The sequence below is a fragment of the Gorilla gorilla genome, chromosome 1, assembly GCF_029281585.2.
Source record: "Gorilla gorilla gorilla isolate KB3781 chromosome 1, NHGRI_mGorGor1-v2.1_pri, whole genome shotgun sequence".
NCBI classification, from domain to species: Eukaryota; Metazoa; Chordata; class Mammalia; order Primates; family Hominidae; genus Gorilla; species Gorilla gorilla.
In genome coordinates, this window is record NC_073224.2 from 77200480 (window position 1) to 77223596 (window position 23117).

The window sequence follows — 23117 nt, forward strand, 5'->3', positions numbered from 1 at the left end:
GTTACCAACCATGTGAAGTGGTAGAATATGATCATGTCAGGGAAAAAAATCAATAGGAAAAAAAAACAGAAATGGCACAGATAATAAAACTAGACAAGCCCTCTAAAACAGTTATTACAAACCTTACACATATGCTTATGTCCATAAAGAAATTATTAACATAATGAATAGAAGAAATGAGGATATTAAAAAGACCCACGTGGAATACCTGAAGATTAAAAATGCAACATCTGAATGAAAAATAATCTGGATGGAATTAGGTTACATTCTGGAGAAAAGATTAACCAGTTTGAAGACAGCAATTGAAACTATATAAAATGAAGCACACAGTGGGGAAAAAAGAGAACTGTAATGAAAGAAAAAGAGTGTCAGTGACCTGCAAGAAAATAACAAGCAGTCTAAAATCGATGTGATTGTACTCCAAAAGAGGAGAGAAAAATATTTGAAGACAAAATTTCTAGATTTCATGAAAATTATAAACCCACATACAAGAAGCTCAATGATATAAGAAGCCAATGAATCTCATGCAGAAAAAAATAAAGAAAAGTACAACAAGGGATACTACAATCAAACTGTGGAAAACCAAACAAAGAGAAAATCCTGAAAGCATCAGAGGGAAAAAAACACATTATGTACAGAACAAAGATAAGAATTATTACAGACATTGTCAGAAACTACGAAGACAAAAAAATGGAATAACATCTCTGAAGCACTAAAAGGGGGCAAAAACTATCAAACCAGATAGAATTCTATACCTGGAAAAATAATATTTCAAAATGAAAATGACAAATAGACTTTTTCAGATGAATAAAAGCTAAGAATATACACCTCTAGCAGATTTATCTTAGAGGATATGTTAAAATTTTCCAAGCAGAAAGAAAATTATACTGGAGAGAAATTTAAACAGAAAGAATTGGAGAGCATCAGAAATAAGTATAAGTAAACAAGTTTTTTTCATTTTTAATCTCTTAAAATTTGACTTTTATGTTTTTAATATTTTAGTATTAAAATAAATATTTCTATTTACCTTAAACATTTTCTAAGCAAAAATAACAATGTATTAAGAGGTATATAAAATGAGAACTAAAATGTATCACAATAAGAGCACAAAGGATGGAAGAGGGGAAATGTAAATTTACTGTCCCGAGGTGCTTACATTTTATATGAAATGTTATAATATTATATGCAGGTCAATTGTGATAAGTTAAAAATATAGGATGAAAACCCTAAGGCATCCACTAAAAATATAAAACAGAAAAATATAGATAATAAAAAAGATAAAGTGGAATCCTAAAAAAAAACACTTAACCAGGTACAAGGCAAAGAGTGTTCCCTCCCACTGCTTTGCAACATCTTGCTGGAGTCCTAGCAAATGCAGTAAGTCAAGAAAAGGAAATGAAACAAACAGACTGGGAAGGAAGAAATAAAACTGTCCTTTATTCACAGATCACATCATCTATGTAGAAAATAGGACAGAATTTTTTTAAAACTCCTGGAACTAATTAGCAATTATAGCAAGGTTGCAGGATGCAAGGTTAATGTACAAAAGTCAATCATTTTCCTATATTCCAGTAATAAGTGAAATTTGAAATTTAAAAAATACTATTTACATTAGCACTCCCCCAAATATAATACTTAAGTATAAATCTAAAAAAAATGTACAAGATCTGTATGAGGAATACTACAAAACTCTGATGAAAGATATCAAAGAAGAAATAAATGGATAACTATTCCATGTTCACGGATAGAAAAACTCAATATTGTCCAGATGTTAGCTCTTCCCAACTTGATTTATAGATTCAATTCAATCCCAAACAAAATCTCAGCAAGTAATTTTGTGAATATCAACAAACTGATTTTGAAGTTTATATAGGAGGCAAAAGATCCAGAATAGCCAACAAAATATTGAAGAATAAAGCCAGAGGATTGACACTACCCAACTTCAAGACTTACTGAAAAAGCTACAGTAACCAAAAATAGTGTGGTACTGGTGAAAGAACAAATAGACCAGTGGAACAGACCAGAGAACCTAGACATAGACTCACATAAATACAGTGAACTGATCTTTGATAAAGGAGCAAAAGCAACCAATGAATCAAACATAGTCTTTTCACAAATGGTACTAGAATTGAACATCCACTTGCAAAAAAACACACAAAAACGACCCCCCACACACATATCTAGACCTTACACCCTTCACAAACATTAACTTAAAATGGATCATAGACCTAAATGTGAAATTCAAAACTATAAAACTCTTTGAAGATAACATAAGATAACACTAGCTGACTTTGGATAAGGTGATGAGTTTCTAGAAACAACACCAAAGGCACAATACATGAAAGAAATAATTGATTGCCTGGTCTTAAGATTAAAAACTACTTCTCTGTAAGACAATGTCAAAAGATTGAGAAATAAGCCACAGATTAGAAGAAAATATTTGCAAGACACATCTGATAAAAGACTATTATTAAAAAACAAAACAAAACAAAAAACTCTTAAAACTCAGCAATAAGAAACAATCCAATTTTTAAAAAATGGGCAAAATACCTGAACAGACCTCTCACTAAAGAAGATATACCAGATGGCAAGTAAGCATATGAAAAGATGTTCAATATCATGTCATTAGGGGATTTCAAATTAAAACAGCAATAAAATATCACTATACAGCTATTAGAATGGCCAAAATCTAAAACACTAGCAACACCAAATGCTGACCAGCAATGGGGAACAACAGAAACATTCACTCATCACTGGTGAGAATGCAAAATGGTACCACCACTTTGGAAGGCAGTTTAGCAGTTTCCTATAAAAACAAACATATCTTTATCTGACAATTTAGCAACTGTACTCCTTAATATTTACCCAAATGAATTGAAAACTGCTATCCACACAAAAAACCCACACACGTTTACAGCAACTTTATGAGGAAACAAGCAAGACGTCCTTCAGTACAAGTGGATAAACTGTGGTACCAGACAATGGAATATTACTCAGTGCCAAAAAGAAATGCATTATAAAGCCATGAAAAGATATAAAGGAACCTTAAATGCATATTACTAAGTGAAAGAACCCAATCTGAAAGGCTACATGCTGTTTAAGTCCAACTATATGACTCTCTGGAAAAAGCAAAACTATAGTGACAGTAAAAAGATCAGTGGTTGCCATGGGATTAAGAGACGAGACAGATGAATAGGTGCAAGCACAGAGGACTTTTAGGGGAGTGCAACTATTCAGTATGACACTACAATAGTGGATACATGTCATTACACATTTGTCAAAACCTGCAGAATGTACAACACCAAGAGCAAACCCTCCTACCCCCCACCTCCTCCTGAACAGGTGCTGGTATCCACGGCTGAGAGACCTCATTGTTGCAAGATGAATGCAACAAATAGCAGGATTAATGCAATAGTACCTCACATCTCAAAACTAACATCGAATGCAAATGGCCTAAATGCTCCACTTAAAAGATACAGAACAGCAGAATGGATAAGAATTCCACAACCAACTATCTGCTGCCTTCAGGAGACTCACCTAACACATAAGGACTCACATAACTTAAAGTAAAGGGGTGGAAAAGGCATTTCATGCAAATGGACACCAAAAGCAAGCAAGGGTAAGTATTCTTATATCAGACAAAACAAACTTTAAAGCAACAGCAGTTAAAAGAGACAAAGAGGGACATTATATAATGGTAAAGGGCCTTGTCCAACAGGAAAATATCACAATCCTAAACATATATGCACCTAACACTGGAGCTCCCAAATTTATAAAGCAATTACTAATAGACCTAAGAAATGAGATAGACAGCAACACAATAATAGTGGAGGACCTCAATACTCCACTGACAGCAGTAGACAGGTCATCAAGACAGAAAGTTAAAGACACAATGGATTTAAACTATACCTAGGAACAAATGGACTTAACAGATATATACAGAACATTTCATCCAACAACTGCAGAATACACATTTTATTTAACAGGGCATGGAACTTTCTCCAAGATAGACCATATGATAGGCCATAAAACGAGCCTCAATACATTTAAGAAAACTGAAATTATATCAAGCACTCTTTCAGACAACAGAGGAATAAAACTGGAAATCAACTCCAAAAGGAACCTTAAAAACCATGCAAATACATGGAAAATTACCTGCTCCTGAATGATCATTGGGTCAAAAATGAAATCAAGATGGAAATTAAAAAATTCTTCAAACTCAATGACAATAATGACACAGTCTATCAAAAACTCTGGGATAGAGCAAAGGTGGTGCTAAGAGGAAACTTCATAGCCCTAAACACCTACATCAAAAAGGCTGAAAGAGCACAAACTGACATTCTAAGGTCATACCTCAAGGAACTAGAGAAACAAAAACAAACCAAACCCAAACCCAGCAGAAGAAAGGAAATAACCAAGATCAGAGCAGAACTAAATGAAATTAACAACAATAAAAAAATACAAAAGATACATGAAGCAAAAAGCTGGTTCTTTGAAAAGATAAATAAAATTAATAGACCATTAGAAAAATAAACCAAGAAGAGAAGAGAGAAAATCCAAATAACCTCATTAAGAAATGAAACAGGAGATATTATAACTGACACCACTGAGATACAAAAGATCATTCAAGGCTACTATGAACACCTTTATGCACATAAACTAGAAAACCTAGAAGACATGGATAAATTCCTGGAAAAATACAACCTTCCTAGCTTAAGTCAGGAAGAATTGGATACCCTGAACAGCCAATAATAAACAGTGAAATTGAAATGGTAATTTAAAAATTACCAACAAAAAAAAGTCCAGGAGAAGACAGATTCACAGCAGAATTCTAACAGACATTCAAAGAAGAATTGGTACCAATCCTTTTGACACTATTCCACAAGCTAGAGAAAGAGGGAAGCCTCCCTAATTCTATAAAACCAGCATCACCCTAATACCAAAATCATGAAAGGACGTAACAAAAAAAGAAAACTACAGATCGATATCCCTGATAAACATAGATGCTAAAATCCTTAACAAAAATACTAGCTAACCAAATCCAACAACATATCAAAAAGATAATCCACCATGATCAAGTGAGTTTCATACCAGGGATGCAGGGATGGTTTAACATATGCAAGTCAATAAATGTGATACACCACATAAACAGAATTAAAAACAAAAATCACATGATCAACTCAATAGAAGCAGAAAAAGCATTCAACAAAATCCAGCATTGCTTTATGATTAAAACTCTCAGCAAAATCGGTACACAAGGGACATACCTCAATGTAATAAAAGCCATCTATGACAAACCCACAGCCAACATAATACTGGATGGGTAAAGTTGAAAGCATTCCCTCTGAGAGCTGGAAGATGACAAAGATGCCCACTCTCACCACTCCTCTTCAACATAGTACTGAAAGTCCCAGCCAGAGCAATCAGACAAGAAAGATAAATAAAGGACATCCAAATCAGTAAAGAGAAAGTCAAATTGTCATTGTTTGCTGACAATATGATCATTTACCTTGAAAACCCTAAAGACTCCTCCAGAAAGCTCCTAGAGCTGATAAAAGAGTTAAGCAAAGTTTCCAGATACAAGATTAATGTACACAAATCAGTAGCCCTTCTATACACCAAAAGTGACCAAGCGGAGAGTCAAATCAAGAACTCAACCCCTTTTACAATAGCTGCAAGAATAACAAAATACTTAGGAATATACCTAACTGAGGAGGCAAAAGACCTCTACAAGGAAAACTATAAAACACTGCTGAAAGAAATTATAGATGAAACAAACAAATGGAAACACATCCCATGCTCATGGATGGATAGAATCAATATTGTGAAAATGACCATACTGCCAAAAGCAACCTACAAATTCAATGGAATCCCCATCAAAATACCACTATCATTCTTCACAGAATTAGAAAAAACAATTCTAAAATTCATATGGAACCAAAAAAAGAGCCCGCATAGCCAAAGCAAGACTAAGCAAAAAGAACAAATCTGGAAGCATAACACTACCTTATTTCAAACTATACTATAAGGCTATAGTCAACAAAAAAGCATGCTACTGGTATAAAAATAAGCACATAGACCAATGGAACAGAATAGAGAACCCAGAAATAAACCCAAATACTTACAGCCAACTGATCTTTGACAAAACAAACAAAAATATAAAGTGGGGGAAAGGACACCCTTTTAAACAAATGGTGCTGGGATAATTGGCTAGCCGCATGTAGGAGAATGAAACTGGATCCTCATCTCTCACCTTACACAAAAATCAACTCAAGATGGATTAAGGACTTAAACCTAAGACCTGAAACTATAAAAATTCTAGAAGATAACATTGGAAAAACCCTTCTAGACATTGGCTTAGGCAAGGATTTCATCACCAAAAACCCATCAGTAAGAAAAAAAACAAGCAATCCCATCAAGAAGTGGGCTAAGGACATGAACTGACAATTCTCAAAAGAAGATATACAAATGGCCAACAAACATATGAAGAAATGCTCAACATCACTAATGATCACGGAAATGCAAATCAAAACCACAATGAGATACTACCTTACTCCTGCAAGAATGGCCATCATCAAAAAATCAAAAAACAGATGTTGGCATGGATGCGGTTAACAGGGAACACTTCTATGCTGCTGGTGGGAATGTAAACTAGTATAGCCGCTAAGGAAAACGCTGTGGAGATTCCTTAAAGAACTAAAAGTAGGCCAGGTGCAGTGGCTTATGCCTGTAATCCCAGCACTTTGGGAGGCCGGGGCAGGTGGACTGCCTGAGCTCAGGAGTTCACAACCAGCCTGGACAACATGGTGAAACCCCATATCTACTAAAATACAAAAAATTACCTGGGCGTGATGGCATGTGCCTGTAGTCCCAGCTACTCGGGAGGCTGAGACAGGAGAACTGCTTGAACCCAGGAGGTGGAGGCTGCAGTGAGCCAAGACTGTGCCACTGCACTCCAGCCTGGGCGACAGAGCAAGACTCTGTCTCAAAAGGAACTGAAAGTAGAACTACCAGTTGATCCAGCAATCCCACTACTGGGTATCTACCCAGAGGAAAAGAAATCATTATACGAAAAAGATACTTGCAGATGCACGTTTATAGCAGCACAAATTGCAATTGCAAAATCATGGAACCAACCCAAATGCCCATCAATCAACAAGTGAATAAAGAAACTACGGTATATATATACAATGGAATACTACTCAGCCATAAAAAAGGAATGAATCAATGGCATTTACTGTGACCTTGATGAGACTGGAGACTATTATTTTGAGTGAAGTAACTCAGGAATGGAAAACTAAACATCATGTTTTCACTGATATGTGGGAACTAAGCTATGAGGACGCCTAGGCATAAGAATGATACAAAGACTTCGGGGACATGAGGGGAAGGGTAGGAAGGGGGTGAGGGATAAAAGACTACAAATAGGGTGCAGTGTATACTGCTTGGGTGATGGGGGCACCAAAATATCACAAATTACCACTAAAGAATTTACTCATGTAACCAAATACCACCTGTACCCCAACCACCTGTGGAAAATAATAACACAAACAAACAAACAAAAACCCGAAAAACAAAATAGCCAAAGCATAAACCAACTGAACTAAAAGGTAAAATAGACAAATCTATAATTATGTTTGAAAATTTCAATACTCCTCCCTCAGTAGTTCATTAAAAAACAGTTAAAAAGAAATCAATGACATAACTGACTTAATTGACATTTATAGAATATTATGCCCAAATATAGCAAAATACATATTCTTTTGAAGTGAATTATGAAACATTTACCTAGATAAACATATTCTGAGCCATATGAGTCTCAATAAATATATAAGGAATGAAATCTATGTTGTTGGACCACAATGAAATTCGAACAGAAACATCTCTGAAAAAAATCCCCAAATATTTGGATATTAAACAACACACTTCTAAATAATCCATGATACAAAGAAAAAACCAAAAGGGAGATTAGTAAATTTTGACCTGAAAATGAGTTTTCCTATCAAATTTGAATTTCATATCAAAGTTTGGGAGATGTAGCTATAGCAATACTTAGAAGAAATTTATAACCTTAAATGTTTACATTAAAAAGGGAGCAAAATCAATGACCAAACTTCTACCTTAAGAGCAAAGAGGAAATTAACCCAAAGTAAACAGAAGTTACAAAACAATTAGAACAGAAATCAATGAAATAAAAAGTGGAAAAATAAAAAAATTTATCAAAACTAAAAACTTGTTCTTTGAAAAATACAGCCATGCATCTTTTAACAATGGGGATACATTCTGAGAAATGCATTATTAGGCGATTTCATTGTTGTACAAACATAGAATGTACGTAACACAGACCTAGATGGTATAACCTTACTACACACCTAGGATATATGGTACAGCTTATTGCTCCTAGGCTACAAACCTGTACAGCATGTTACTGTACTGAATACTATAGGTAACTGTAACACAGTAGCATTTGTGTATCTAAACACAGAAGACGTACAGTAAAAATACAGTATAAAAGATAAAATGGCACATCTGTATAAAGTACTTACCATAAATGGAGCTTGCAGGGTTGTACGTTGCTCTGGGTGAGTGGGTGGTGAATGTGTAGGCCTAGGACATTATTGTACACTACTGTAGACTTTATAAACATCATACACTTAGGCTACACTAAATTTATCTTGTCATGTGGTAAGGTGTTCAGGGACAATAATATGCATGGAGCTGTCATCACCTATGATAACAATGCCTTCCTTCTGGAATACCTCCTGAAGGAAATGCCTGAAGCTGTTTTACAATTAATTTTTTTAGTAAGGAGTGCACTCTAAAATAATGGTACAAAGTACAGTAAAAACACAAACCCATAACATGGTTGTTCATTGTCATTATCAACTATTATGTATTGTACAGAATTGTGCTATATATATGACTGTCACCACAAATATAAGTGTTGCATTGCACTATGTTGTTACAACAGCTACATCACCACCAGGTGGCAGGAATTTTCCAGTTCTGTTATAATTTTGTGGAACTACTGTTGCACACGCAGTCTTGTTGACACAAGTGTCATTATGTGGTGCATGACTGTGTATAAGTGAATAAATCTTTAGTGAGACTGATATGCGTGTGAGAGAGACAGAGACAGATAAAGAGCAAGCATCACAGACCCTAAAGACCTTAAAATGTTATTGGGAGAACATTATGAACAACTTTATTTCAATAAATTTGACAACCTAGATGAAATGGACAGCACTTTGAAAGACAAGGTACCAAGGCTCATTTAAAAAAAAAAAAAGAAAGCATAAAATACAAAATAGCCCTATATCTGTTAAAGAAACTGAATTTGTTGTTTAAAACCTTTCTGCAAAGAAAGCTCCAGGCCCAATTTGGTTCACTGATAAATCCTATGAAATATTTAAGAAAAACAAATACCAGTGCTACACAAACTCTTTCAGAATAAAGAGGTGGAAAAAAACTTCCCAATTCCTTTCATATGAGGTCTGTATTAAAATGATTCCAAAACCAGATAAAAGCATTACAAGAAAACTACAGAATATATCTTATGAACATAAATGCAAAACCCTTAAAATATTAGCAAACTGAAGGTAGCAACATATAAAAAGGATACTATATGATGACCAAGCAGGATTCATCCAGAAATATAAGGTTGGCTGAATATAAAACCAAGAAAAGAAATTTTTAAAGAAGAAAAGTCCTATAATAATTTCAATGTATGGAGAAAGAACATGACAAAATTCAACATACCTTCATGAAAAAAATTCTGAGAAACTAGGAATAGGAGGGAATTTCCTCAACCTGATAAAAGGCATCTAAAAAGCTACAGTTAATATCATAATTATGAAAGACTGAATATTTTCCCCATATAGTTAGGAACAAGTCAAGATTTTCCACTCTCACATTTATATAATATTATATAATACTAGAGAGCCTACGCTGTGTGGTAAGGGTTGGAGGAAAGGCAGATAGATTGAAAAGGAGGAAATAAAACTGTCTTTACTCTCAGATGGCATGACGGTCTATGCAGAAAATCCAAACTCTACAAAATAGCTGCTAGAATGATTTGAATTACAGAACTGAGTTTATCAAGTACCATGACTCAAGGTCACAGGATACAAGGTCAACATACCAAAAAAAAAAAAAAAAACCAACTGATTTTCTATTAGCAATGATTAGAAATTTTAAATACTATTTATAATAGCTAAAAAATATGAAAGGTGTAAAGGATAAGTTTAACAAAATATATGCAAGCTTTATGCATTGAAAACTATAAAACATTGCTGAGAGAATGTAAAGAACTAAATAAATGAAGATGTACCATGCTTTTGAATCAGCAGACTTGATACTGTTAAGATGTCATTTCCCCCCCAATCGTATCTATAGATCCAATGTGATTCTAATGAAGATCACAATCTTATTTATTTCTGGCAGAAACTGACAAGTTGATTTGTATCAAATTAAATGTATCTGCAAATGCAAACCTAGAATATCCAAAGCACTTTTGAAAAATAACAAAGTTGCAAGACTTAACTACAGTCATGGGCTGCATTATGACTTATGGTCAACAATAGACCACCTGTATGATGGTTGTCCCACAACATTATAATACTGTATTTTTTCTGTACCTTTTCTATGTTTAGATACACAAATACCCCATTGTGTTACAACTGCCTACAGCATTCAGTCCAATAACATGCTATAATGGTTTGTAGCCTATGAGCAATAGGCTATACCATATAGCCTAGGTGTGTAGTAGGCTATATACCACCTAGGTTTGTGTAACTGCATTCTATGATGATCATACAATGATAAAATCACCTAACAACACACTTCTCAGATCATATCCCTGTCATTGACACAGGACTATATATGACTAAGATATTATAAAGCTACAGGAATAAAGATAGCACAGTATTGGCAAAAACAGAAATGTAGATAAATGGACCTGAACAGAGTCTCAAAATAGAACTACACATGTGTGAGGTCAATAGATTTGATAGAGGTGCCAAATTAATAAGGAATAACTGTCTATATGCAGAAAACTTTGATCCATGCCTGGTACCTTAGGCAAATCTGGCTTGAAATGGATAATATACCTAAATATAAGAACTGAAAACATAAAACTTCAAGAAAAACGTAGGATAAAAACTTTGTAACTTCGATTAAAATCCATTAGATAGGCAAGAATAAAAGAAAAATATGGGCCAGGCGTGGTGGCTCACATCTGCAATCCCAGCACTTTGGGAAGCTGAGGCAGGCGGATCCTGAGGTCAGGAGTTCAAGACCAGCCTGACCAACAAGGCGAAACCCTGTCTCTAATAAAAATACAAAAATTAGCCAGGTGTGGTGGCTGACACCTGCAATCCCAGCTACTCAGGAGGCTGAGGCAGGAGAATCACTTGAGCCCAGGAGACAGAAGTTGCAGTGAGCCGAGATCGCACCATTGCACTCCAGCCTGGGTGACAAGGTGAGACTCCCTATCAAAAAAAAAAAAAAAAAAAGAAAAGAAAAGAAAGAAAAATATGAATAAATTAGACTGTATCAAAATTAAAGACTTTTCCACAACAGACAAGATTAAGGAAATGAAGAAGCAAACATAGACCAGGAGAAAATATTTACAAAACATGCCTCTGATAAGGACTTACATCTAGAATATGTAAATTTTTCCAATTCAATACAATGACAACACAGTTTTATAAAATGGGCAAAATATTTGAATAGACACTTCAAAAAGGAAATACAAATGGCAAACACGCATGTGAAAAGATGCTCAACATTATCATTAGATTATTATGATCCAACTTAAAACCATGAAATAGCACTACACACCCACTCAAATGGCTAATATTTTTAAAACTGACAATCCCAAATGTTAACAAAGATGTGTAACAACTACAACTCTCATACATATCTAATGGGAAAGGAAAGTCATACAGCCACTTTGGAAAACAATGGTAATTTCCTATCAACATACACTTACTATATGATGCAGTAATCCAACCCCCAGGTATTTACACAAGAGAAACGAACTATGGCCATACAACATGTATGCAAATAATGACAGTGGCTTTATAAGTAAAGGACCAAAGAGGAAATAACCCAAATGTTATCTAATGGGGAAGGTATAACAAATTTACGTGTGTCTGTATAATGGACTAACACTAAACAAGAAAAAGGAACAAATTACTGATATATACATCTTGGATAAACCTCAGAAGTATTCTACTAAGTTAAAGAAGCCAAACACAAAAGATTAGATATTGTTTGATTCCATTTATATGAAATTCCTGGAAAGCCAAAATCATAGAAAGCAGTGGTTGTCTGTGGCTGCAGTTGGGGAAAGAAACTACAAAGTGGCATGAAGGAGCTTTTTTGGGGATGATGGAAATGTTCTGTTTTTTATTTTGATGGTGATTGTATAATTATATATTAATCAAAACTCAAACTGTACACTTAAAATGAGTAAATTTTACTACATGTAAATTATATTACTAAAGCTAATTTTAGTAGAAATCAGGCATTTTCATGTTTTGAACTTAATTTCCACGTGCTCATTCTGAGCTCTAACTTAAGTTGTTAACATGATGATTTAGTCAGGCATTTATTGGTTATATTCTAATAGTTTTTATTCAAAGTCCTTCAGCATTACAGTCACAGAAAAACACCAGGATTATTATGCTCAGGGACAGCCATTCAGAAGATATTCGTGAGGTAAATTGCAAATATGCTTCTGTAACTTTGGTGAGGAACTGGAACTAGAGATACAGATTTGGGAGTTGGGAGTCATTTGCAGAAAATAGTGGAAACTGTGGAGTTGATAAAATTGTACTCTTCTTTCACTCCACTTCTCACTTCTTACTAATCTACAGAACCATAGGAAATGCTTAGTCAAATTTGAAATAAGTGAATGACTTCAGTTTTTAAAAGGTCAACTTTTCCATCAGATCAAAGTGTTAACACCACTGAATTTAAAAACATCGTATATTTATATCTCCAAATTCTTATCTCTCACCTGGTTTAATTTTTCAGTGTGATTCAGCCTTGAAGTCTCCACTACATTTAACTTGGAAGTCTTTTCCATGCTCATTGTTTGCTTCGGTGGTTCCATGTTTGAAGTGGGTTGTGAAAAGCAAGGCTTTGCTACTGGAAAGCCTGTGGAGTATGACCCTTGTTTCATTCTAAATGGCTGGGTAAAAATTTTACCTTTTGTGAGTAATAGAAGAAGAAAGAAAAATTGTCACTAGCAACTTCTATTTCATTTTCCGGTGGCTACATATAGAGGCTACTGTGAGCTAACTGCCTTCAACTTAGAAGTAAAAATTAAGAGTTCTAGAAAGCTTACATTTTTACATCAAGCCAAAACTTACATATAGTGTAAGTTATTAGTCATCCATAGAGGAAGACAGAGATCATTAAGTGTTACCAAAAAGCTTGGGGCTATCTAAAAGTCCACTTAAGGTCACCTGAATATAATTATAGAGCGGTGGGATTCAATATGTAAAAAGCTGTATCCCATTTAGGAGACAAAAAAGTCTCCAAGGAGCCTGCTTAGCACTATGCTTTTCAAACTGGATAACCACTAGTAGTACCACAGTTCTGGGAGGATGAAAAGCTACAGAATAAAATATAAAATATAAATTCTTCAAGATTTGTAGGAAGGGGGAATACCACTGGAGAGGTGTATTCTGTTGCATGACATGAAAGACACATCACCAGACTTCACCACAGCCTAGCTCTTTCTTTACCCTAAGGTCAAGTTCACCAAAAAACAAAAACAAAAACAAAACAACAACAACAACAACAAAACACCAGTTGACTTCAAGATATCCTGATGATAGAAGTAGGAACCATGGATGGAGAACATGAACAAAATCACTGGAAAGGAATATTCACCCCCCACTATTCAATAAATTGGTAAAGTGCTTTCTACAACTCAATCTCTTGCAAGTGTAATAGTATGAGTTAGTCTTCCCAAGTTTTAAGACGTCAAGAATACTGATAAAGTTGAGGGCTTGACTTGAAACACTTAGTGGCCTCCAGAGCCTTCCCTATCCAAGTATATCCTCATATCCTCAAACTACATCACGTACCACAGTGTAAATATTGGTTTATAAACTTGTGACACATCCTCTTGGTTCACCTATGTTAATCTAAATGCAGATGTTGGAGAAAAAGAAAATCACTGAAATAAGCATAGAATTCTCCAAAGTAGGCTCCGCCTATGCTCAGTGTGTAAACTGTACATTGTCAAGGGAGATACTATCCAGATGGTCACATTGGTCTCTTGAGCCTTTAACAGACACAGCATTTGGGCAGAAATTCACTGGATGGGCAGCAATAAGAGCTGGGTATCTAACTCTAGCTGTACCACTTTTCCAGCCATGTGACTTTGGAAAAGCCATTTAATTTTCCTTAGCTTTGATCTCCCTATCTATAAGACACAGTTACTTACCCTACCTAGTATGGTAACGAGAATGCAAGGTAAAATGCTATACAGATAAGGTGGTTATTATTACACCACAAAAGTTACCAAAGTGTCTCCTAGGATAAGCCCCAGTGATGGCAAAGATTAGAAGAGTTAAGGCTAATAATTTAAGTATTTTAACTTTTCATTTTCCATATAGCTTATATGAACACATTCATGTAAAGTTCATTTACAGTGTTCTAGAGAGAGCTGATCTTGTAGTTTTTAAAATAATAATAGCTACTACTTATTATCAGCTTACTAAATGCCAGAGACTTTACAGAACTCACCTCATGTAAGGTCCTCAACACAACCCTGAGAGGGAAATACTGTTATTTCTATTTTAAAGATGAGGAAACTAAGGCTTAAGTAGATTGAACAGTTCGCCTGAGACCACTCAGCTGGCAAGTAGTAGAGCCAGGCTTCAACTCTAACGAACTCATGGACCTTAGCGATTACACACCCCTCTATGTGCCACGACTGCTCCAACATTTGCTCACATGCATACCTGCTGGACATCCTCTCGGCTTTTCCTCTGTTACACTCTTCTTTAGCATCAACAAAGAACCTGCTCTGGTCTGCTCTACAGAAATGACATCTGAAGCTGCATTAAGCACTTCAAACATAGAGAGAAATCCATATTGCATGTATTGGAATGATCGTCCAAATCTTTTGGCAAATGCCTTTTCAAAATCAGAAAGAAGAACAGGAGATAACGCCAACAGGTCCTTCAACTCACTCTTCACAACAGCTGGAAGAATAGGGGCAACCCTTCCTCGGTAAGGTACTCGCCGATGAGATCTTGGTCCAGAATAAATACTAGGTCTTCCCTTACGCATGGAGTTTCGAACCTTATGGCTGCTCCTCTGTTTTGCAACTAAGCTTGCTATTGCTTTGGTAGATTCATCTGGAATGGCTGAGACGTGAAAAAAAGAAATCATATTTAGGAGGAAAACTTACTCCCTTCTTTATCCTTAGTATCTGTGTTTATACAGTTTTTAACTCTCCAAGGAGCTGTTTATCCAGGCAGCACGATAAACAGTAACTCTTGGTTCCTCGATTTCTTGCATTTTGGGCAACAGCTTGCTAGCTCTTCTGCCAGCTGAAGAAAAGTTAACTCAGTGTATTATCATTACAACTAATTGACCCCTGACAGATTTTTTGAAACTCTTGGAATGAACTGCAAACTTCCCTACAATAGTTTTTTCTTGTGCTTCACGAAATTTAAAACATGTTTTTATAATTAAGAAGTCCTTTTTTTGTTTCTCCCGACTTAAGGTGCAAGAACCTGAAATCATATGTAAAAATGTAGCTTTTGTGAGTGCACGATTGTTTGGGGGAATGGTTTGTTAATTTTGCAGAGGTTCTAATTTTGCCCACAACCTCAAAAGCACCTATGAGTCTCCCTCCCCCACCAAATTAAAATCCACTGGCTGGGATGCATAATAACTGCAGAAGTAGAATAATTATTTACTAAGCAATTGTTTTTATTACAAAGTTTATAGACCTTCAAAAATCTTAAACCTACCTTTCAGTATTACAGTACCACCTGCACCGGGGCAGACACTAACAACATCAGGCATGTCCAGTACCAGCTCCATAGTGGACCGATACCCAAGAATTCGGAGTGGTAGATGGTTGCCAACCATCAAAAGGTACTCCTTCTCCAACTCCTGTGGGCTCAAACCATCTTTGGTGGAAATGAGAAGTGACCTTATTTCCTTCCGCAGACATTCCTGTATACGCTCTTGTTCAGACATTGTGCCCTACAGGACTGAAGACAGAAACGCAGCTGAGGAAAAGGGGGCAAACCCACGAAAAAAGATTAAAAAAAAAAACCAATAGTGGGATACAAATAACTGAGACGCCAGTTTTAAGGGTAATAAGGCAGAAGCAGTAGTATGAGGGTGCCCTGCGGCTTGCGCGTGGCCGGGCGATTCAAGCCCTGAATCTCCACCTGCGTTGATTAAGCTACAGGTGTCAAGAACTCTGCCCCTGGCCATGCGGAGGCGTTAACTGGGGTTCCTGTCGGGTGTTGGACTCCAACGCAAACTTCCCATCCGAAGCCTTCAGGGGCTCCTCGGAAACCAGGACTAGGAACTGAGGCCAACGCAATGCCGCCTCCGCCCTGCAGGGCGAGGGCCCCACGAAAAAAGGCGCTCCCGCCGCACACCTCTGGCACCCCAAGCCGAGGGGGCGCTCCCCGCTCCCTCTTACCTGAAGGTACCACCAATCTTCGCCCGCCCCCTACCTGGTCTAGGGTTGGGGTCCCTGCCCCACCCCCAGCGTCTCTCGGTGACCCTCGCGGGAGCGGGGCGTGGCCCTTCCACCTGCCCTGGCGGCTCTCTGCAACCTGAGGTGGAAAGGCAGGCAGGAGACGCCAGGTGAGGCGCCCTTCTCGGCCCGGCACCGCCCTGCTGCCAGTCACCCGTCTTGCCCCCACCGCGGCCTGACGCCGGCACTGCTGTTGCGGGCCGAGTAGAGATTAAGGGGCCCTCTCCGAAGCGGCGCAGGAAGGTAGCTGCGACGGCGGCCCCGCGCGCCTGCGCACCAGCGCCCCCTGACCAGCAGGCCTCTTCCAGGGCGCCGCGTTCCAGCCCCGAGGGCACGTGGCGGGTGGGACGGTTGGGCAGGATTAGCCGCTCCGGGGTCAGGTGTGAGGTCCGCCCCAGTCTCAGGAGCCGCGGGGCCCGGCTGCAGAGGCTGGCTGCCTTCCAGGATCCCAGGCGCCTACGTCCTCCGACGCGGTGCGAAGACGCGAGGTGGGGCTGCGGCCCTTGAACCAATCCAACCACCTCCAGAGCTAGGGCCGGGCCTGACGCAGGGAGGGAAGCGGGCCGCGTGGGCCTCAGAATCACCTGTGGGGCTATGTAAGAGGCAAAAAGGGTGCACAGGTCTGATAAGCAGAGATTCTCATTCAATAGGTCTGGGTTTATTTGAGGAAAATCACAGACAATTCTGATTCTTGGCTGAGAATCCCTGCAGAGCTAAATGCAACTCTGGCTCCCTGATGAAGGAATGGGTGGGGCTAGGAGACCTTTTTAAATGAGCGGACAACATTCTAGGTGCCACTAGAGATTTATTTGGATGTATAGTTGGTTTGGTAGAATGAGCCAGATTTATAAAGTCCTTGAAAACCAGAAAACAGTAGTTTAAGAGATATAGAATAGGGAGGCATTGTATAATATAAAGACTTGTACCTTAAAATGTACAGTCTAATTAAAGAAACAGACAAACCAAAATAACCAAAGAATTTGAATCAACAAAAAGGCTTGAGCACACACAACGACCTTATCTTCCTTCTTTTTTTTTCTTATAAAATGTAAGGTTTAATATATGACAGCAAGGAACACCCCGGAGGCTGCCGGCGCATGTGACTTCGTGTTTCTGTGCTACATGAGACTAGTGTCTTCGTCTTCCATCGTGACAACCCTTCTCTCTCCCCCAACCCTCTCCCCCCCCCCACAGTGCCCCGTTTTCTTTTAACCTAAGGGATGCCATGGTTTGGCTGACTATGTTTGACTACCACCACTGAAGGCAGCTGATGTCTCAAGCAGCTGGATACTGTGGCGATGGGAATCAGACGAGGTACTAGCATGGAGGGCGGGGGTGCAGGGTCAAGGTCGTCTGGGTTCTCAGGAGCCAGTCTGTGCCACAGAATCATCGGCAGCTGCCTTCGTAAGGCACCTCGGTCTGGCATTCGGAAAACTACCCCGTCTTGCCAGAGCCCCTTGGTCTTGGTTAGCAAAAACTGTATCTGATCTAAATCATGCTTTCAATCAGAAGAAATCACATTCCTTCTTTTCCCTTTCTAATATGTTCCAATGTGTCTTTTTTTCCTCAATTTTAATAAGCAAATTGTACCACCATCTTATTCTGAGATGCTCCTTTTTAAAAGCTGTAGATCACATTAATGGAAGTGTTTACTGCTGGGAATATTTTCCATGTACAATGATTTGTAACCCTCTTATCTCAACTAGTTGCACATTATTAGTTCACATCCAGTTCAATTTATAAATTAAGAGAGGTGCCTTTTGTCTGTACAAAAATCAATGCATATTTATCAACTTCCTTTATTCAAATATATTTTCACACATCTTATCTAAATACATAAAATGCAGAAGTCCGTGTGAGTTTGGCAGTGTGGCCCAGGAGGGCCTGAGACTAACACATCCACCTTGGCAAAAGGACAGACAATGTCTCTTACGGTTGGAAAAAATAGCCTTTTGTGTGTTTATTTGGTTTAAAAAATATACTCAAAATGCTATTATTAGCTGAATTTGTGATTTCCTTTTGAATTTCTGAGTTATTCTTACTTATTTTTCCCATTTTGTTTTTGCACCAAGGAGACCGCAGTCAAAAAGAAAGTTACTCAGCAACTGATTTCCTCTCTTTGGACTGAAAAATTAAACAGATACTAAATTATGACGGTGAATTTAGAAAGGAGGGCTCCAAGGGCTTGAAAGAACATATCTGGGATAATATGATGCTTCTAAGAGTACTGCAATCACACTGTGGTGATCACCGGAGCATGCCGCGTAACTACCTCCTTGGCTAATCTGCTGTCTTCTTGGTGATGACTAATCCTCTTCTATTAAACAGCAGTAATGCTGGAAGAACTCAACTGTACAAGTGTAATGAAGCCAGTATTCTCCCTGGACAGATTAGCTACAACTGACTTGACACATACCATCATAAGGGCTTCAAACCTGACAAACTCTGTGCTTGCTTCTGATTTATGCCATCAAGCTCCTCAGAGAAGAGATGGAATCCAAGTGTTCTGCTTGGTAGTACTGATGTGCTTAACTGCCAGTTAAGGAAAGTTGCCCCTCCCCCTCACATCCCCGCCCCTTGTGCCCCCAGAACAAGGGTCCTGCGCCGTGTGCTATCATCAAAGAGCCGAGGCCTGTGGCTCTCTCCTGCTTGTGGTTTAGGGGAGTTTGTACAAAGGAACTGCTTCTACAGTCTCCCAGCTGCCTCTTCACCCCTTGAGGATGTCCAGGTTTTGTGATTTTGTGTGGGGTGGGAGGGAGGCGACCACCAGGAAGAGTGAGGGGATGTGACGGGACTCACGTGCTGCGACTTCCAAGTGAGTATGCTGCGAGGCTGCCGCGTCCCAGGTGTGGCTGGCGGGCAGGCAGGCACGGCTGTTCCTCCGATGATGGTGGGCACCCTCCTGCTGCTGCTGTTCCGGTTATTGTTTCTCCTGGACAGGTTAGGGATGGCCATGAGCACTCAGCGCTCATTGGGGCAGCCATACTCCAGCGCATGTTGATGCATTCCTGCTTCGAGGCCTGCCAGGTGTAGGCCAGCACTGTGTTCCCATGGGCATCTTGGGCCATGACGTCCACCCGGTACCAGATCAGGAGCTGCACCAGGACCACATTTCCCTTGTGGCAGGCTAGATGCAGTGCAGTGCGGCCGTCTCTGTCTCCCTCCCCAAAGGTTTCTTCCACCTTGTCCCAGGAGCCGTGCACCAGCAGCAGGATGGCCATCTGCAGGTCTTCGTCTGCGGTGGCCCGAAGTGGGTGCTGGCCCAGGGACAGCTCCGTGCAGGGTAGCGGGGCCAGGAAGAGCTTCTGCTCGTACTTGGCATGGATCCATTGTTTCTTCTCTTTCCTTGTGGAGTCTACTAAGGGTTTCATCCGCCCCTGGCTGCTCTCTTCCCAGACGCCGTTGAATATCTCGTTCCCAATGGATGACATCATCTTGATAAGCTCAACTGGCCAGTCATCCAGGTCCAGAGATCAGACTCGGGAAAGGTGGGTGCCAAGATTCCAGTGGATCCCTAAGCACTTGATGCACATGAGCACTCCCAAGTTCAAACCGGCCCAGTTAGGATTCTGGGTCTCGCAGTTCACACAGTGGGAGTTCCCGTGCATGTGTCAGATTGACTGCAGGGCCATGGCCTCACTCTGGTTCATCAGCTGGGACTTGTTCTTGCTGCTCATGCACGACTGCAGGCTGGCCAGGATGGCCAGGATCTGGCTCTCGATGGCTTGGACCCAGGTGTCCTGCTCCTCATTCGTCGTGGCTTCAAAGTGCCACATTTGGCCAGTGAGGGACACAATGATAAAGTTTTCTTGTTCTTCAGCAGTGTCATACAGGCCATCAGCTTTGAAGTTGCTGGTGGTTTTCTGCCTATAGTGCTTCTTTCTGTTGGTGTGAGGGGAGGTGGGCTGGTGGTGCTGGAGTTACTGGGACTGGAGCATACAGAGTCACCCACCCCGTGTCACTGCTAATGGCCGAGTTTGCAATGACTGTAGCCTGACTCCACCGGTTGGCTCTGGAGACCGAGTAGGAGTGCTGGTGCATGCCATCTGGTTGGCTGTTGAAGAAGACCAGGCTGATGCCACTTGCCAACTGAGAACCAGATGCACTAGTGACATTCCCTGAATTGGGTGAGATGTGTAAACTCCTCATGTGCTTGGATAGGCCATTGGTTTTAGGTCTGGAGATGGGCACGCAGGCCGACGTGGCTCGGGGTAGCCTCTTCCCTGGGACTTCCATAGTGGTTCTCAGAAGGTCAGTCTCCTTACCATGAACATTCTGCATGTAATCATGTAAACTTGGATGATAGGTCCGCACACCATTGTCACACAGGGTGACATATTTCTTTTTGCACTCTTTATTCAACGATTTGCCACTCTGCTTCAACAGCATGCCCTGTATAATTGGCATGGCTTGGCTGCTCCCAATGCCGTATGCATGACTCTCTAGGTCTTTCTACTCTTTGGGTTGCTCCCTTTCTGAGAGGTGAACAGGTTCGACCCCACTTGGACTGCTTGTGAACTGCTTGTGAATGGGTGTGGGCGTGTTGGCAGTGGGAGGAACATCCATCTGAAGTTCCTTCTGGCTGGTGCTGGGAGTCGATGGAACGGAGGAGGAATAGTTGCTTAAACTCCTGCCTCCATTACTTGTCTAGTTGATGTGCATGGCAGACACCTGTGCAGAACAGACGGCGGAATGGCTTGGAGAACTGGGCAGCGACTTGCAGGGTCCTATGGGCAGCTGCTGCTTCTTCCTTGTGGCAACAATCTTCTGGGCAACCTCCTGGAAGTCCCTCTCCACATTCAGCCCATACATAGCACACGTCTCATAGTACGTGCACCACTTCAGGTCGTTGGAGCACTTCCTTACCCTGGCATCATCAATGACCCTCGGGTTAGTGGAACTTATGGCATCCTGGGTTCCCACCAGAACCAGAGGAATCTCGCTCATGTTCCAATAGTTGGCCATTCCACTGTAGTAAACAGTCTGGAAACTTATTTCATCCTCCAAGCTGAAAACAAATATAACTGCATCCACCGACATGGCAAACTGCGCCTCCAGGGGGGTCCCCTTCATATTTAATCAGCAGCAGATAGCTCTGTCCATCAACAACAATCTCTTTCTTGAACCTGCCACCACTTTGAGCTCCGGGACAGATCGACTCAGCGTCCATTCCTAGCTGTTCGCAAAGGCATCTTCGATGGCGATGACGTGCTCCCGGATCTGGTTCTGCAGCACCGGCTCCTCCACGCGCTCCAGCAGCTTGTAGATGGAGTAGGCGTTGGGGTGGACCGACTCGAAGTGCTGGATCTCAGCCGGGATGGCAGCCAAGTTGGCCAGCTGCTGCTGGTAGTTCATGTTGCAGGCACCAGGCCGGCAGCCGCCTGCTCCCGCCGCCCCCGCCCCCGCCCCCGCCACCGCTCCAGAAGCCTGGCTTCCCGCGGCGTGGGGGAGGAGGCTCGAGAAAGGCGCGGGTGGAGTAGGCGCGGGGCTGGCCCGCGGTCTCAATTCATGGCAGGGACAAGCGGCTGGCCAGCCAGCAGCCAGCGAGCGGGCCGGCGTCTCAAGTCAACACGCCACCCCGGGGAAGGGCGCCCCCACCTGGAGCGCGCCCCTACCTGGAGCGCGCCCCTACCTGCAGCGCGCCCCTACCTGCAGCGCCCCACGGCGGGCGTGACGGGCCCAGGAGGAGGCTCGCTACAGCGCCTTCCTGCGAGGCAGCCTCTTTCCAGCCCTAGGCCCCGCTCCGCCGAGCAGCCATTAAAAGCCCTGGCAGCCGCTGAGCGCTTAGATCCGAGCTCCGAGCGCCGGGGCCGGGGGCGAGGGCCGATTCCAGGGCAGTGTGGCTGCGCCGCTCCGGGCGCCCGGCCGCGGCCTTCTTTCTTAAAACTGATGACATAATGCTTTTTTTTTTTTTTTTTTTTAAGCCAAGGGAACAAAATGTTGTTCCATCAATGAGCCAGGAATATTGAGGAATTCCTGAAAGATTGAAAATAAGACTTATGGGCTGGTTTATAGCAGAATGGGCAGGGCTGAATAGCAAATTAACAAAAAGGAAAAGAAAATGGATCTAAACATTGCAACATTTGAATGACAAAAGCTGTATAAACAAAAACCAGCAAGAATGATGGTGAGGGTTGGGGAGTTAAAAAGAAAAAAATGTCCCAAATTTGCACCAAAACACATCTTATTAAAAGGGCCCACTTAGAGTTCTTAAAATAATTAATGAAAAAATATCCTGTCCTAGATAAACTCTAGGAGAAAGAGAATCAAGAGATTTTTATATGGAAATGTTATCTATAAAACAATGGAAATTAGTTTGCCCTTGAATTTCTCAGTGGCAATATCTTCAGGGCTAACTCTGGAATCC

General features: G+C 40.4%; 1 protein-coding gene and 1 pseudogene across 17 annotated transcripts in view; both read right to left on the bottom strand.

Moving 5' to 3' along the window:
* The window catches only part of TDRD5 (tudor domain containing 5), a 99892-nt gene extending 82567 nt beyond the window's left edge, over positions 1-17325 (bottom strand). For 3 of the 17 annotated variants that reach the window (XM_004027981.5, XM_055366894.2, XM_055366886.2), the window contains exons 1-4: positions 16728-17212; positions 16005-16250; positions 14985-15392; positions 13025-13215 (exon numbers count right to left, since the gene is read on the bottom strand). In XM_004027981.5, coding sequence (XP_004028030.5) covers positions 13025-13215; positions 14985-15392; positions 16005-16236 — 831 coding nt within the window. In that variant the 5' untranslated portion in view covers positions 16237-16250; positions 16728-17212. Of the gene's footprint in view, positions 1-13024; positions 13216-14984; positions 15393-16004; positions 16251-16693 lie in introns of all 17 variants that reach the window. The other 14 variants (XM_055366841.2, XM_055366838.2, XM_004027982.5 and 11 more) reach the window with 13 other exon arrangements.
* A 2001-nt stretch (positions 17326-19326) lies between these two features.
* Positions 19327-22105, bottom strand: LOC101148491 (arf-GAP with GTPase, ANK repeat and PH domain-containing protein 1-like; annotated as a pseudogene).
* Positions 22106-23117: the final 1012 nt, after the last annotated feature.